The 13,229-nt window shown below is 26.4% G+C and overlaps 2 protein-coding genes and 1 long non-coding RNA gene across 7 annotated transcripts; 2 read left to right on the forward strand and 1 right to left on the reverse strand.

The window, feature by feature from the left end:
• Positions 1–3,400: 3,400 nt before the first annotated feature.
• On the reverse strand, positions 3,401–9,914 carry LOC114127137 (serine/threonine-protein kinase PLK1-like). 4 transcript variants are annotated; one of them, XM_050197019.1, is made up of 10 exons: positions 9,783–9,914; positions 8,143–8,325; positions 6,663–6,907; positions 6,269–6,466; positions 6,079–6,174; positions 5,725–6,026; positions 5,447–5,656; positions 4,204–4,357; positions 3,896–4,142; positions 3,401–3,821 (listed from the first exon to the last, which is right to left on the reverse strand). In XM_050197019.1, the coding sequence occupies exons 2-10, from the start codon at positions 8,236–8,238 to the stop codon at positions 3,633–3,635; spliced, it is 1,737 nt and encodes a 578-aa protein (XP_050052976.1). In that variant the 5' UTR covers positions 8,239–8,325; positions 9,783–9,914; the 3' UTR covers positions 3,401–3,632. The 4 variants fall into 4 exon arrangements, with proteins under 4 accessions (XP_050052976.1, XP_027847080.1, XP_027847078.1 ...); XM_027991279.2 differs by lacking the exon at positions 9,783–9,914 and adding an exon at positions 8,571–8,700; XM_027991277.2 differs by lacking the exon at positions 9,783–9,914 and adding an exon at positions 8,383–8,523.
• Positions 7,056–8,639, forward strand: LOC126548929 (uncharacterized). The gene is made up of 3 exons (XR_007603045.1): positions 7,056–7,685; positions 8,372–8,483; positions 8,547–8,639. It is a non-coding gene; the product is annotated as an uncharacterized LOC126548929 (long non-coding RNA).
• A 142-nt stretch (positions 9,915–10,056) lies between the features above and the next one.
• LOC114127138 (ankyrin repeat and zinc finger domain-containing protein 1-like) lies at positions 10,057–13,229 on the forward strand. Of its 2 annotated transcripts, XM_027991281.2 has the most exons (11): positions 10,057–10,384; positions 10,452–10,628; positions 10,851–10,999; positions 11,079–11,190; positions 11,254–11,402; positions 11,459–11,684; positions 11,758–11,925; positions 12,113–12,479; positions 12,583–12,724; positions 12,792–12,953; positions 13,018–13,229. In XM_027991281.2, the coding sequence occupies exons 1-11, from the start codon at positions 10,249–10,251 to the stop codon at positions 13,189–13,191; spliced, it is 1,962 nt and encodes a 653-aa protein (XP_027847082.2). In that variant the 5' UTR covers positions 10,057–10,248; the 3' UTR covers positions 13,192–13,229. The 2 variants fall into 2 exon arrangements, with proteins under 2 accessions (XP_027847082.2, XP_050052975.1); XM_050197018.1 differs by lacking the exon at positions 10,057–10,384 and having other exon boundaries at positions 10,484–10,628; positions 10,851–10,955.

A 13,229-nucleotide genomic window follows, 5' to 3' on the forward strand; every position in this document is an offset into this window, starting at 1 on the left:
TAATATTTTATTCCAATGAAAAAATGTATTTATAGCCTTTAGGGACATAAAAGCATAATAATAACAATAAAAAATAAAAAATTATAATTAATATTCTTGATAGTTTGTTTTCAGTAAATTGAGTAGGTATTTGAGTGTTCCAGTGTTCTACTGTGTCATTTGCATAGACGATAGTGGACCATTAAAAAATTATTTAAGAAAATCATTTTCGTATGGAAGGAGATTTTGATGAAGCATTTGAAATATTTGATTTTGTTTAGTTTTTTTTTTTTGTATAAATGTCGATAACATTTTTTTGGCCTAGTTAAAATACATGAAAATTTAATACAAAGTTCCTCACGAGTTAGTCTTAAAGTGATTCAAAAATCTTAAAAGAGTACATAGGTAGGCACAAATTTTTTTATTAGCTTTTGAAGTTCAAATATTGACAAAAATTCGTCAAAATCATGAATATTTGCAAATTATTTTATAGTAAATATTTATAAAAAAAAATTGTGTATACCTAAGTACCTATAACTAAGAGATAAAAATTTAATACAAGATTTTTCATAAGTTTGGCTTACAATAATTATAAAAGAACTTGAACATTGTCCAATTAAAAAAATGTTATCCTTAGCTTAAATTTTCACGAAATGCAAAATTCACTAGTAAAATAACGATTTACTATCAAATAGTTTTAGATTTTTGTTATACTTAGTTAAAAATTACTATTCGTAGAAATTTGAAACATACCCCAGTTGTTTAAATTGGCATTTTTTGTACATGATTTAATTTTGGGGTAGGTATTCAAGCCATTAGAACATAAACCACTCTTTTCACTAGATAGGTACCTGCCTAATTAAAAATATAATATATTTTAACTATTATACGCATAGGTACTTATCATTGGATTCAAATTTAACACTTCTATATAATATTAATTATACCTATTAGTTATCGATAAAAAACAGTGTAGATTCTACACAACCACACGGCACCTAGTATACCTACAGCAAAGCAGTACTTACTCGTTTAACCACACTTTTTTTTTTTATTTGGACCATTTATTTAAAGTACCTAATGACTAATACATTTCTATTTTCTAATTAAGTTAATATTATAATACCAAGTTACCTCTGTATTTTATCAATTTAATATGTTTTTACTATCACTACAGTCTACATTCTCGGTGTTGTACTCGTATTTACAATTCGATATTTCAAATATTTATTGATATTATATATACCTATATGTAATATATTATATAAGGTAGTATTTATAGCTTATGCAGATGGATGCATCGACTATGAAAATATTCATGTAATACTTTATAATATACAAACGAATTTTCTGTTAAATATAAATATTTTATTATATCAACGATTTTATTAGTCATTAATCATTATTTTGTTCATTAGTGAACGTAAATTTGGTGTTATGTCCTCGATAATATAAAAATAAAATAATTTTTTACAGATAAATCATATTAATGAAAAAAAAAATAAACAATATTTAATTCGTTGTAGGCCAAAATATTTTGAGCAAAAAAAGTTGCCGAAAAGTGGCTTTTAGAACATATAAATAAACAAAAACTTCGAACAGGACGCTGGACGACACAAAAAACTAGGGGAGATGGCGTAGTCGGTGCAACAAGATTTAGCCAGTTTTATAGATCACTGGTCACGTTTGCACATTTCCACGACCGGTCCTGCGGGCGCGTTTACTCAGACATGCGACGCACGTCGACCATCATGACGGAGAGCGAGGCCGCAACTCGCAAGTGGACGACGATGGAGCTAGCGCGCAATGTGGTGTATGTCTTCGGGGTAGATGACGATTTTGGCGACGGAAAACGGAAAACCTATCATGGAGCGAGCGAATAATATTGCTATACGAAACCTGCGGCGTATAAAATTTAAATTAAATAACTTAAAATTTAAGCCACGATTTGATATTATGCAACAAAAACAAGCTCAGCCATCCTATATTAAAATTATTATTAGTGTATTAATTTTTTAGTTGTAAAGAAATAAATCTCAAAAAAAATGTTTCCTATTACTAATAATTACATGTTTGTCATTAAATAAAGTTAGATTAAAATGGAAAACAATGTAAATTTGTTTATTTTAAATGTTCGTATGGGAGTCAGATATTTAATTCAAAATCAAAAGGAGCCGTGCGCCCAAAAACGTTTACAATCACTGCACTATATGTTCATAATAAAATGTAATTAATATTAATTTTAAAAAAATTAAAAAATATGTGTGTTGTACATGTTATATTATTATATTTTCTTATTCTTAGGGACAATTTCAAAATTAAAATTAAAATAAATATAAAATAACAAAATAGTATTTATTCGGTATATTTTATTTTATAATTTTATATAATGATATACACTTGTATAATATATTATATGCCTTTATAATAAATTATAGAACTATAAATGAAAATTGAATAGAATATTTTGGACTTTGGACTTTTTGACCGATTACTATAGGTGCTATAAACATATTTTTACTTTTTAAATTTAATTTACAGAAGTCAGAAAGATGTTATTAAATCTTGAGTTTTGTAAGTTGATATAATATGGTATAAATACATATTATAGTAATACGAGTATGATAAATGTATTATTTTGGGAAAAAAATTATATCAAGCTATCACAATAAGAATTTAATAGTTAAATTGTAAATCAAAGAAAAAGTTTTTTAAATTTACTTGAATTATTTAGATATTCACTTTTTAAGTAGGTCATTAATTGTTTGTCTAATACTATTTAGGTACTAGTATTTTCAGACAACAGGCTTGTTTCATCACATGTTATGTGACATTATATCACATATATTTTTAATAAAAACTATTAAATGTCTTATTTGAAAATTTTTAATTTGTCAGTAGGTACTAACAAGTTGACTTTAGTTCACTGGACATGATTTAAGTAAGATTACCAAAAATTATGAGGTGTTAACAAAGATCAAAAAAAAAAGTTAATGACTAACACAAATCAAAATCCATTCTTAAGAAACAATTTAATAAAGTAAAAACCCTGAAGTTAAACTTCAAAAACACTCATCATGGTTATTTTATAAATAAATATTACCTATTTTATAATTCATAAATAATTATCTTCAAACAGGTTTATTAAAAATAATATTTACAATAAGTAATAACTAATAACAAATAAGGGAAAGATATTATAAGGACTAGTCATAACTCATAAATATAAACCTAACACTATAAAAAACTTTTTTTAGTTTCTTCATAATAATAAATTATAATAGATAAAATATAAACTTTAAGACATTATTACCTTGATTATTTGACTATTATTAATTGATTATTGACTTGATTATTTCAATTAATTCTAAAAAGATCTTTGATTTTGTGTAACAATATTACTATTATCATCTTTTAAATACATTTTTTTTTTTTTGTACAATAAAGTAGGTATATTTTTTAAGTTTTAACAAAAACAAAATTATTATTAAATAAATATGAATTTAGTATTAAAAAAAAAACATAAATTATAGTATAATTCATCTAATAACAAAAATAATTTACTATCTATAAAAGGCCTTTGGAATTTAACTTATAAATTTTTAAACATAAATTAATATTCTGAATTTAAAAACAAAAATACTAGTAAATTATTATTGGTGATCTTTCAAAATAGAAACAATTTTCTTGTGAGCATATTCTAGGCACTTTTCAAATTCAGGACTACAGCCATATTCTGCAATTGTATTAAACCGGTATGTACGAAAAATATTTTCTTCAACAAAAGTCACAGCATTCATTAATGGACACAATATAACTTTTGTATGATCTGTGAAGTTTATCTAATCAAAATTAAAACAAAATTTCAATTTTTAATTTTTATATAATTTGTATATAAATTATTTTTATTATGTACTTGTAGAGTCCCATTCGTGAGTTGCAAAATAACTGATGAATTAGATCTATACCACTGGTACAAATATGGAGTACGACTCAACTGATCTGTATCTTTAGCTAATATATCTGCTCCAGCTTTGATAAGATGATCATTCATGTACCGCCTAAAGTACATTAATAATTTCATTTTCTTTTCCAGTGTTTGAGGTGTATGATCAATAGTATAGTATTGTTCAGAGCCATTTCTTTCTATATAATGTACATCCCTAAAATATTTACTTTTTGTAAAAACATTTTTATGGCATACCAATTTAAGAAACACCTTACTTTAAATTAGCCAATAGTACAATTCGGGTAAAATCATTAAACATGACACCTACACAGTCATCGGATAATTCATAACCAAATCCATATTTATCAGAATAGTCAACCCACTTACTAACCCAAATTAAAGGTTGAGCAACTGGATCAGTAGTTTCTTCTGAAATTAATAATCATAAACTATATTAAGTATCAGTGCCGCAACTACATATTTGAAAGCATATACAAGAGTATAATGGGAGGATTTTCAACTATCACCAAGTCATTATAATTTATAAATAAACTTCTAAATTATATGTAATATGATACACCTACAGTAATGATAATGGTTAAATTTTATTAAAAAGTGAAAAAAGTAACTTTTATTTTTTTATTTGGGAATAAAATGATCACACACTTTTTGAAGTTATCTTTAACCCTAAGAATTTTTAATTCAGAAATTTAAACCCTTAAAGTCCAATACTTATAAACTATGAAAATGATTTTTATTTAATCTATATTTCAGTTTCAATAATTTCACTAAATAATTGGTAACATAACCATCTCATGTCAAACAAAGATTCTCTAATATGTGAAAAGTGTGGAGTAGCCTACATAGTCAAACACATAATCACTGAATACCAAAAATACGAAGATTCGAGAATAAAACACCAAATTTCACTACAGATTGGAGAATCACTAGGACCAGACCTACAATCATCAATCAACATCTTATGATTTCTAAAAGAAGCAAAACTATATAATTTAATTTAAGCCACAAAATACCTAAATGTAACCATTGTACGTAACATGTAACCTAATCACTTTTGGTAAATTAATTTTAAGTTAAAATAATGGCCCAAGCAATTGATGTTTTAAGAGATCAATAAAAAAAAAAAAAATAATAATAATTTTTGGTAACTAAAATATTTATTAAACTAGTGTTCTTAGAGGATTACCTTTGAGCCATAATAGGAAAAATATCAATAGAACTAAAACTGTTTTTTTTTTTTTACAATTTTTCTAAAAACTAAAAACTTTAAACAACTATTATTATAAAAATAAAAAAAATATTCCTTTCTTTGATTAATAAAAACAGAGTAAACTGACAATAGATTAAAGATACCTACCTTAAAGTGAGGTATAATTGTATAAATGTATAAAATTTAAAAGATAGAGTGGGCCCATGTGCACACCTTGCACTCCTAGCAATTGGGGTACTGTTAATTATACTAATAAAGCAACATACTCATAATCTAAAAAAGCATACCCATGTTTCTCATTCTAGTTCTAGATGGTTTACACTTCAATAGATTGCTCAATTCTTTTTCAAGAGAAATCATATAATTTTTACAGTCAATTTTAGATACACCATTTCCAATAGAAGGTTTGCTTGGCACATTCAACACCGGGGATTTGAAAACTGAGTCTTGAGGTTTTGAAGCAGTCTTAATGACAGAAGTTTTTGGACTGTTGAGTTCTAAAATTTGAGAAAATAAAATTGACAAAATATAAAAGGCTTATAAAAGCTATTTAGTTAATAATTACCAATTAGTGGTTTACGATAAGAAATTGATTCTCTGTAGTTAATAGAATCAAAGCGAGGAGCCATAGTTAGGCAAGATGGTGGCAACTTTTTAGGCATATAACCAGTTGTAAAGAAGTCAGCTTTCATTATTTCAGAAATTACAGGACGTTTTTTAGGGTCAGATTGGAGAATTTTTTCAATAAGAGTACTGGCATTCTTATTTAAATGAGAAGGTATATTATAATCACAACGCGTAATTCGAGCATAAGTTTCTTTCAAAGAGTTTGTTTCAAATGGTGGTTTTCCAACTAACAGTGTATACCTTAAATATAATACATTGTAAATATTGAAAAGTATTTTTCTAGATTACATACATAATACAACCAATAGACCATACATCAACTTCAAAGCTATGACCAGTTTTTTTGAGAATTTCTGGAGCAATATAGTTTGGAGTACCACAAAAAGTTCTAAAAATAATTACTTTCAATATTTTTTTTTAAACATTAATGCTTATTGTACAAAATTGTAATTTATATAAAATTGAAAAACAGCTATAATTACTTTTTACGTTCACCATCATATTCAATTTTAGCAGCTAGACCCAGATCCCCTATTTTAACCTCCATTTCATCATTTAAGAATAAATTCCCTAATTTTAGATCCCGATGAATAATGTTTTGTTGATGTAGATATAATGTGCCTTCAAGAATTTGATACACATAGTAACGGGTTTCAGGTTCAGTAAGTGTTTTCCTTCTCCTATGTTATAAATTATAACGCACAATTAATGTAAAATTAACAGAAATTGAAAATTCATTTTTAATACACATACATCATAAATTTAACTATTGATTAAACTTTTAAAGTCTGTTCAAACAGTTGAATCAAAATACTTACTAACATACATTTTTATTAGAAATAAATAAATAGTTACAACAAATGCCAAGTTACTCACTTATGAAGTTCCATCAAAGATCTTTTTCGACAAAGTTCTAAGACAATATAAACAAAATCATGATCCTCGAAAAAACTATGAAAAGAAACAATATTTTTGTTTTTCAATATTTTATGAATAAATATTTCTTGGGTCATTTTATCTTTTTGGTTGTGTCTCAAAAGATATTTTTTAGACACAATTTTTCCTGCAAATACCTCCTTGGTTCTCATATCAATAATTTCATAACATTTTGCAAAACCACCCTGTAAAATTTAATGAAGAACTAGTTATAAAATAATATTGAAAAATATATTAATACATATCACAAATTATAATAGTGCAGACTGAAGAATGATGCAGAAGTTAGTTAATAATTTTGAGTAGTTAGTGGTTCAAAAGAATGGTGATTTTAAGGATGTCAGAAATAAGATTATGTGTAGATACATGAAGTAGAGAAAAATAGTATTTTATTTGATAAAAAGATGTTATTGAAACTAAAAGATGGATTTTATAAAATAGTTTTAAGGCCAATCATATTGGGCAGTCGATACTACAACAAAATAAAAATTGGATGTAGCCAGTCTCGGATTTAGAACAGGTGCCGCCCTAGGCCCTTTTAAATATGCCGCCCCTAACCCAAAAAAAAAAAAATGTAGTAAATATTTATATGATTTTTTTCCATTTTTTACAAAATTTGGCACTTTAAGTCCGGACCTCATGGGCCTAGGCGTAAATACAAGTCTGGATGCAGTAGAAATGAAAATACTAAGGTATATGTGTAGATTCATTAAGGTGGGTATAATTAGAGGTAGTATAGGAATGGTACTAACTGTAGACAAAATGAGGAAAGAAAGGTTAAAATGGTTTGGTTTTTGTGTAGAGAAATAATTTGGAGGCAGTGAGTTGCTATGGAAAATAAATGTAGAAATATGAGAAAACAGAAGATTGAAGAAATACACTATAGAAAATTACATGAAAATAGCTGGATTGAATAAAAGTGAGGTGAGGAACAGAGCCCTATGGAAGTATAAGGCAAGAGTGGTAAGTAACTCTACATAGATTAAAATTAGAAGTGAAGGATAAAAAAAAATACTCTATCACCAATGATAGCGCTATAATATAAACCCCATTTACCTTTTCTCATCTCACCAAAAATTATTTTTTTTATATCAAATACAAATAATTTTAAAATAAAAATAAAAATCATTAGCTAACACATTAGTACATTATAAATAAATTATAATTAAGAACTACACAAAAATACAAAATATGAATGTGTTTTAACTATTTTTCAAAAAAACATTACTAGAAATTATTATAAATAAAGGCAAATTTGGATTACCTAAACTTTTAAAACACCCATGTAAGTATTAAATATATTTAAAAATATTTCTACCAGAAATAAAAATCAGGAGTGGAACATAACACACTGTTATTTAATAGGCCATATTATATAAATAAAAAAAAACAGATGTTGGACGTTTGTCACTATTGTTACCTTTCCTAGGAAGCTGCATTTCTGATATTTCTTATTGTTCTTAGTGTCAATGATCACATCCGGAATTCTAACCTCGTCTTCCTTAGATTCGGACATATCAGTAGTGGCCACTGGTCAATACCAATTATTTTATTATAAAATTATATCGCTTTTGTTGAACTAAAACTGCGATTAGGAGTACACCTATTTATAAAATATTATTATTATGCCGTATACGATTTGTCCATAGAAAGAACCTACAATCTACGTACAAATACAGGATGACTATATTTGTTTCATCACAAGAGATGACACGCAAATCAAAAACGTATGATGAAACCTTTACATCACAAAGTATAAAAGTAACAAAATACAATATTGCTATTATAGGTATGTTAGGTATGTTTCTGTAATTTTTTTTATAGGTATCAATAATAAGAATATATTACCGGAATTCAGTATTCTACAAATTAGACGGGAAGATACCCATTAGCACAACTTAACTGACAAGTGGCAACTATATAAAATTATAAAAGATTAATACTTTATATATAGTACAGGAATATAGTATATACTAGAAAAGTAGATAGAAACAATAAAATGTCAAAATAAATACAAAATTACAGTTTATAATTATCTCTAAACGTCAGTGTCGCTCCATGCACATTTAAAATGAAATATAACATTTCAATGTAGCTGTCAATTATATTGGTAGTTGGTACACTACTGACAAAGTGAACATTGAATGATTTGAAATTTGAATCTATTATTCTATTATTCATGACCACGGTCTTAGAGGATCTTCTAAGACTTTAGAGTTTAGACTGTGTTCACTGTTCACTGTTCATGACTATCCGACTATGTTTTAGGAGCATAAAATTTTCATCTGTTGACTGTTATATTTTAAATATTAAAAGTGGGTTAGTAGATGCTTGGAAAAGAATTTTAAACAAAAGTGCTACATTTTTCTTTGTAAATACCTATCTACTAATTGATGTGGATTTTAGTGCTCCCAAGTGGCTAAATCCTATTAATATATTCGTTCATTGTTCACTTTAATTTGAAATAATATATTAATATTTATTTGTAACATTACAAAAAACAATTCAATGTACAGAAAGTATTTAAAAACCATTTTTCTTTAAGTAAAAAATTTACAAAAGTAATTTTAATTAAAAATGTTAATAATTAATATATTTTAAAAGTAAAGTTCAAAAAATTGAGTTTTATTTTTCATTTTGGCGTCGATATCAGTGTATCGCGAACAATATATTTCGAATATTTACGTCAATTATTTATGACTGAAAGAGTCATACTCTTTAGGTACTTTTTAATACTCGTAAAGATTGACCAGGTATAATATAAAAAGGCATATTATAAAAAATCTGATTTAAAATTTTTTCCATATTATTGACACCTTCTTTACCGGCTTTACTCGTAAAACCATAAGAAAAATATTTTTATTGTATTAAATGTTTATATTTTGGTATTTGATGATTTAGTATAGGTACTCTCAAAAAAATTAAAGAGAACACCAGCTCTGTTGGTACGATATAAACAAATAAAACAAAATATGATGAGTTTGACAACAGATCGTACCGAGCATGACCCCTTTTAAACTATAAAAAAATAATATCAAGTCTATGAAGGACGTGACTTACTACTTTTCTGTGTCCTATGTAACGTAAACACTAAACCGTGATTTACGAAAAAAAATTAGAGAGCACGATTTAGATAACATTTTAATTACATGATCGCGCCGTCGCGGGGAAAAATAAAACATTATCTCTTTTCTTCATGATATCGGGTTGCGCGGGATTTAGAGGACGTTGAATTCATAGATCAGAGTTCAGATTCTTATCAGTATTCACTATTCGGTAGTTATCAATTTTATTATAGACAAGTACTTAATATTGTTAATAATATACAAGTAGTTATTATCATTTATCAGCAAGTTCGAGCATGGCCGGCGGCCGCATGGGTTACGTTCGCGTAACGTCGACAGTGGCCAATACTCAATATTGAATATACTTCTTTTTTCATCGTCATTGTACCTGTTATAATTAATACCTTACTTGGTATTTTTTAATATTTACTATTCTGTTGAGACGACAAGACGTATTTACAATGTCGACGATTTTACCCTCTGCTAGTAAAACGGTCTTGATAGGTCATCCCGATTACCAATCGCTCTTGGACGGAGTTCGACTCATTAGTTTGGGATTGACGAGAAAAGAAGACACGGTGGCGGTTGGGTTAAAAAGTAACATTTTAAATACATTTAGTACTTAAACCGTGTTTAACTAATGATTGGAAAACTTGAATTTCAGATTTGGAAGTTGATAAAAATTATTTGTTGGGTCTACACTGTACTACGTGTCAAATAGCGTTTGAACTTTCCGAAGAACACAAAGCACACTATAAATCAGACTGGCATCGGTACAATTTAAAGCAAAAAATACGTAACAGACAAACAATTGACGAGCCAAAATTTCTTGCCCTAGAAAGTATTAACTATTGTTAATTAGTCTATTTTAATTCTAACAATAATATAATCTACCTATTATTTTATTGATGTGTTAACATCTTTACACACCACTCCCCTAAGAAAGAATTTTATCTTATTTTTTTATGGTCATTTATCTTTATTTAAATTATTTGCTACTAGATATTAAATAAATAATACTATGTTATAATTTTAAGTACATTGTATATTTATATTAATTTAGATAAAGCTAATGACAGCTCATCCAGTTGTGAAAGTGATGATGAGATCAATGCTTACAATTCACATTTTTCAATCGATTCAAAATTATTTTTTGAGAATAATTTTGGTAATGCTTTTTCTGTATACAGATGTTTATTGACTAATAAAAAAGTAATATTAATAATAACTTAACAGCATCAAAACAAAATTAAAATTAATATGTCATTACCTATTGATTTTTGTTAAATAGGATATTCCAAACGAAGATATTGTGGTTAATTCATTGAAATCTATTAGCACTAAACCAATGTGGTTTATTGTTATGTTAGGTGGTGGTCGTTTTTCAGCAGCTATATTTAAAGGTATACCAGAATATAATTAATTCTACACATTATAGTTGATTTATTTATTTTAATTTATTTTAGGAGAGGAAGTAATAGTTCATAAAACTTTTCATTCGTATACTGTTAGAGCAAAACAAGGTGGATCTCAAAATACACAAGATCGATCAAAAGGTGGATGTAAAAGTGCCGGTGCTAGTTTACGTAGATATAATGAAGCATCCCAATTAAAAGTAAAGTATTTTAATTTTAACTAAATGCTATATGTATCTAATTAGTTTTTATTTAGCATATTCAAGAAATATTATCATCATGGCTACACCATATAAAATTATGCAACCATATATTTTATCGAGCAATTGGTCCAAACAATCGAAATATTCTATTTGGTGGTTCAACACCATTAATAAATAAAAATGACAGTAGACTATGTCAAATACCATTTGGAACCAAAAAGGCAACTTACGCAGAAGTTCAAAAAGTTCATAATCAACTATCAACAGTTTTAGTATATGGTAATCATCAAGATAGAATTATGAACTAATAATTATAAAATATTAATTCTGAATGAAACCTACTTTCTTACAGATTCCAAAGATATTATTAATAATTCTATTAAAAATTATGTATTAAAGTTATTTAAAAAAAGAAAAAATACAGAATCTAGAACAAAAAAAATTGTTGAAAAACCTATTAAAGATATTCAAAATTCAAATGAAAAAATGTCTGAAAATATTCAAGTATCTTCAACGTCAGGTATATCATTTATTTTATACTAAATTATTTACACTATAAAAAAATCTAATATTTCTTCTACATTTATCTTAAATACATGATATTATAGATATTAATGTAATTTTGAGAACATCTTAAGTTAATACTATCGATAACTCATTCTTAAAAACTTTTTTGTCATGTTAATATATTTTACTTTGCCATTTAGATTCTAGTGAAAATGATGATGAAAATAAAATTGTAGAATCCCCACAAAGTAAAATATTAATTGAGAATAATGGCAGTGTATTATCCAATGACTTAACAAATAAGAAACGCAAAAAGAGGAAGAAGAAACCCAAAAATACAAATACAATTATTGTGAAATGTGCTGAAGTTGAAGAAATGAAAAAACTTTTATTGCAGACAATTGAAGAAAAAAATTCTGAAACTTTAAGTAAATATCTTTCATTAGAAGATGAAAATAGTTCTATCACAAAGGAATATCTAGAAAAAAGTTTAAATGAAGCTATTGATGAATCAAATAATACTATTCTTCATTTAGCCTCTACTTATTGTCTCCATGATCATATTTAGTAAGCAACTGTTTAATTTTTTTTCAATATTATTTTTAGTTAAACAACCTTATAAATATTTATTACTACCTATCACTATAAATTGTATTTTTATTTTTAATAGTTTACTTTTACAACACGGATCAAATCCAATTCATAAAAATAAAGATGCCAAAACACCATATGAATTAGCACCAGATAAGTCAACTAGAAAAGTGTTTAGGAAATTTATGGCTGTTTTCCCTGATAAATATGATTACGACAAAGTAAACTATATAAATTTTTAATGTTTTCATTGTAATTTAATGGAATATTTCATTATATTCTTTGCAGTCCCGTTTACCAGGGCCATTAACTGAAGAGTTACAAGAAGAATTAAAAGAAAGAAAAAAAGCAAAACAAAAACGAGCCAAAGAAAGAAAAGTGATCGAAGAATTAAAAAAAGAAGAAGAAATTCAAAAGCAAAAATTTCTTCAATTATCAGATCGAGAGAAAGTAATATTTTATAAAAATATATATATATTACTATAAAATTTACTATATTTTTTTTTAATTTTAGTGTGCGATAGCAGCAGAAAAACGTTTTATGGCAGTTCAAGGGGCATTTAAATCATTGCGATGCTTCTATTGTGGCAAAAATATTGAAGAAAAATATCCATTTGAATACATGGATTATAAATTTTGCAGTGTGCAATGTGTCAAAAATCATAGACAAAAAAATATTGTAAATTAAAATTGTGGTTTAATAAAATTTATATTTTAATAAATAAA

Source organism: Aphis gossypii, chromosome 1 (assembly GCF_020184175.1).
Source record: "Aphis gossypii isolate Hap1 chromosome 1, ASM2018417v2, whole genome shotgun sequence".
Classification (NCBI taxonomy): domain Eukaryota; kingdom Metazoa; phylum Arthropoda; class Insecta; order Hemiptera; family Aphididae; genus Aphis; species Aphis gossypii.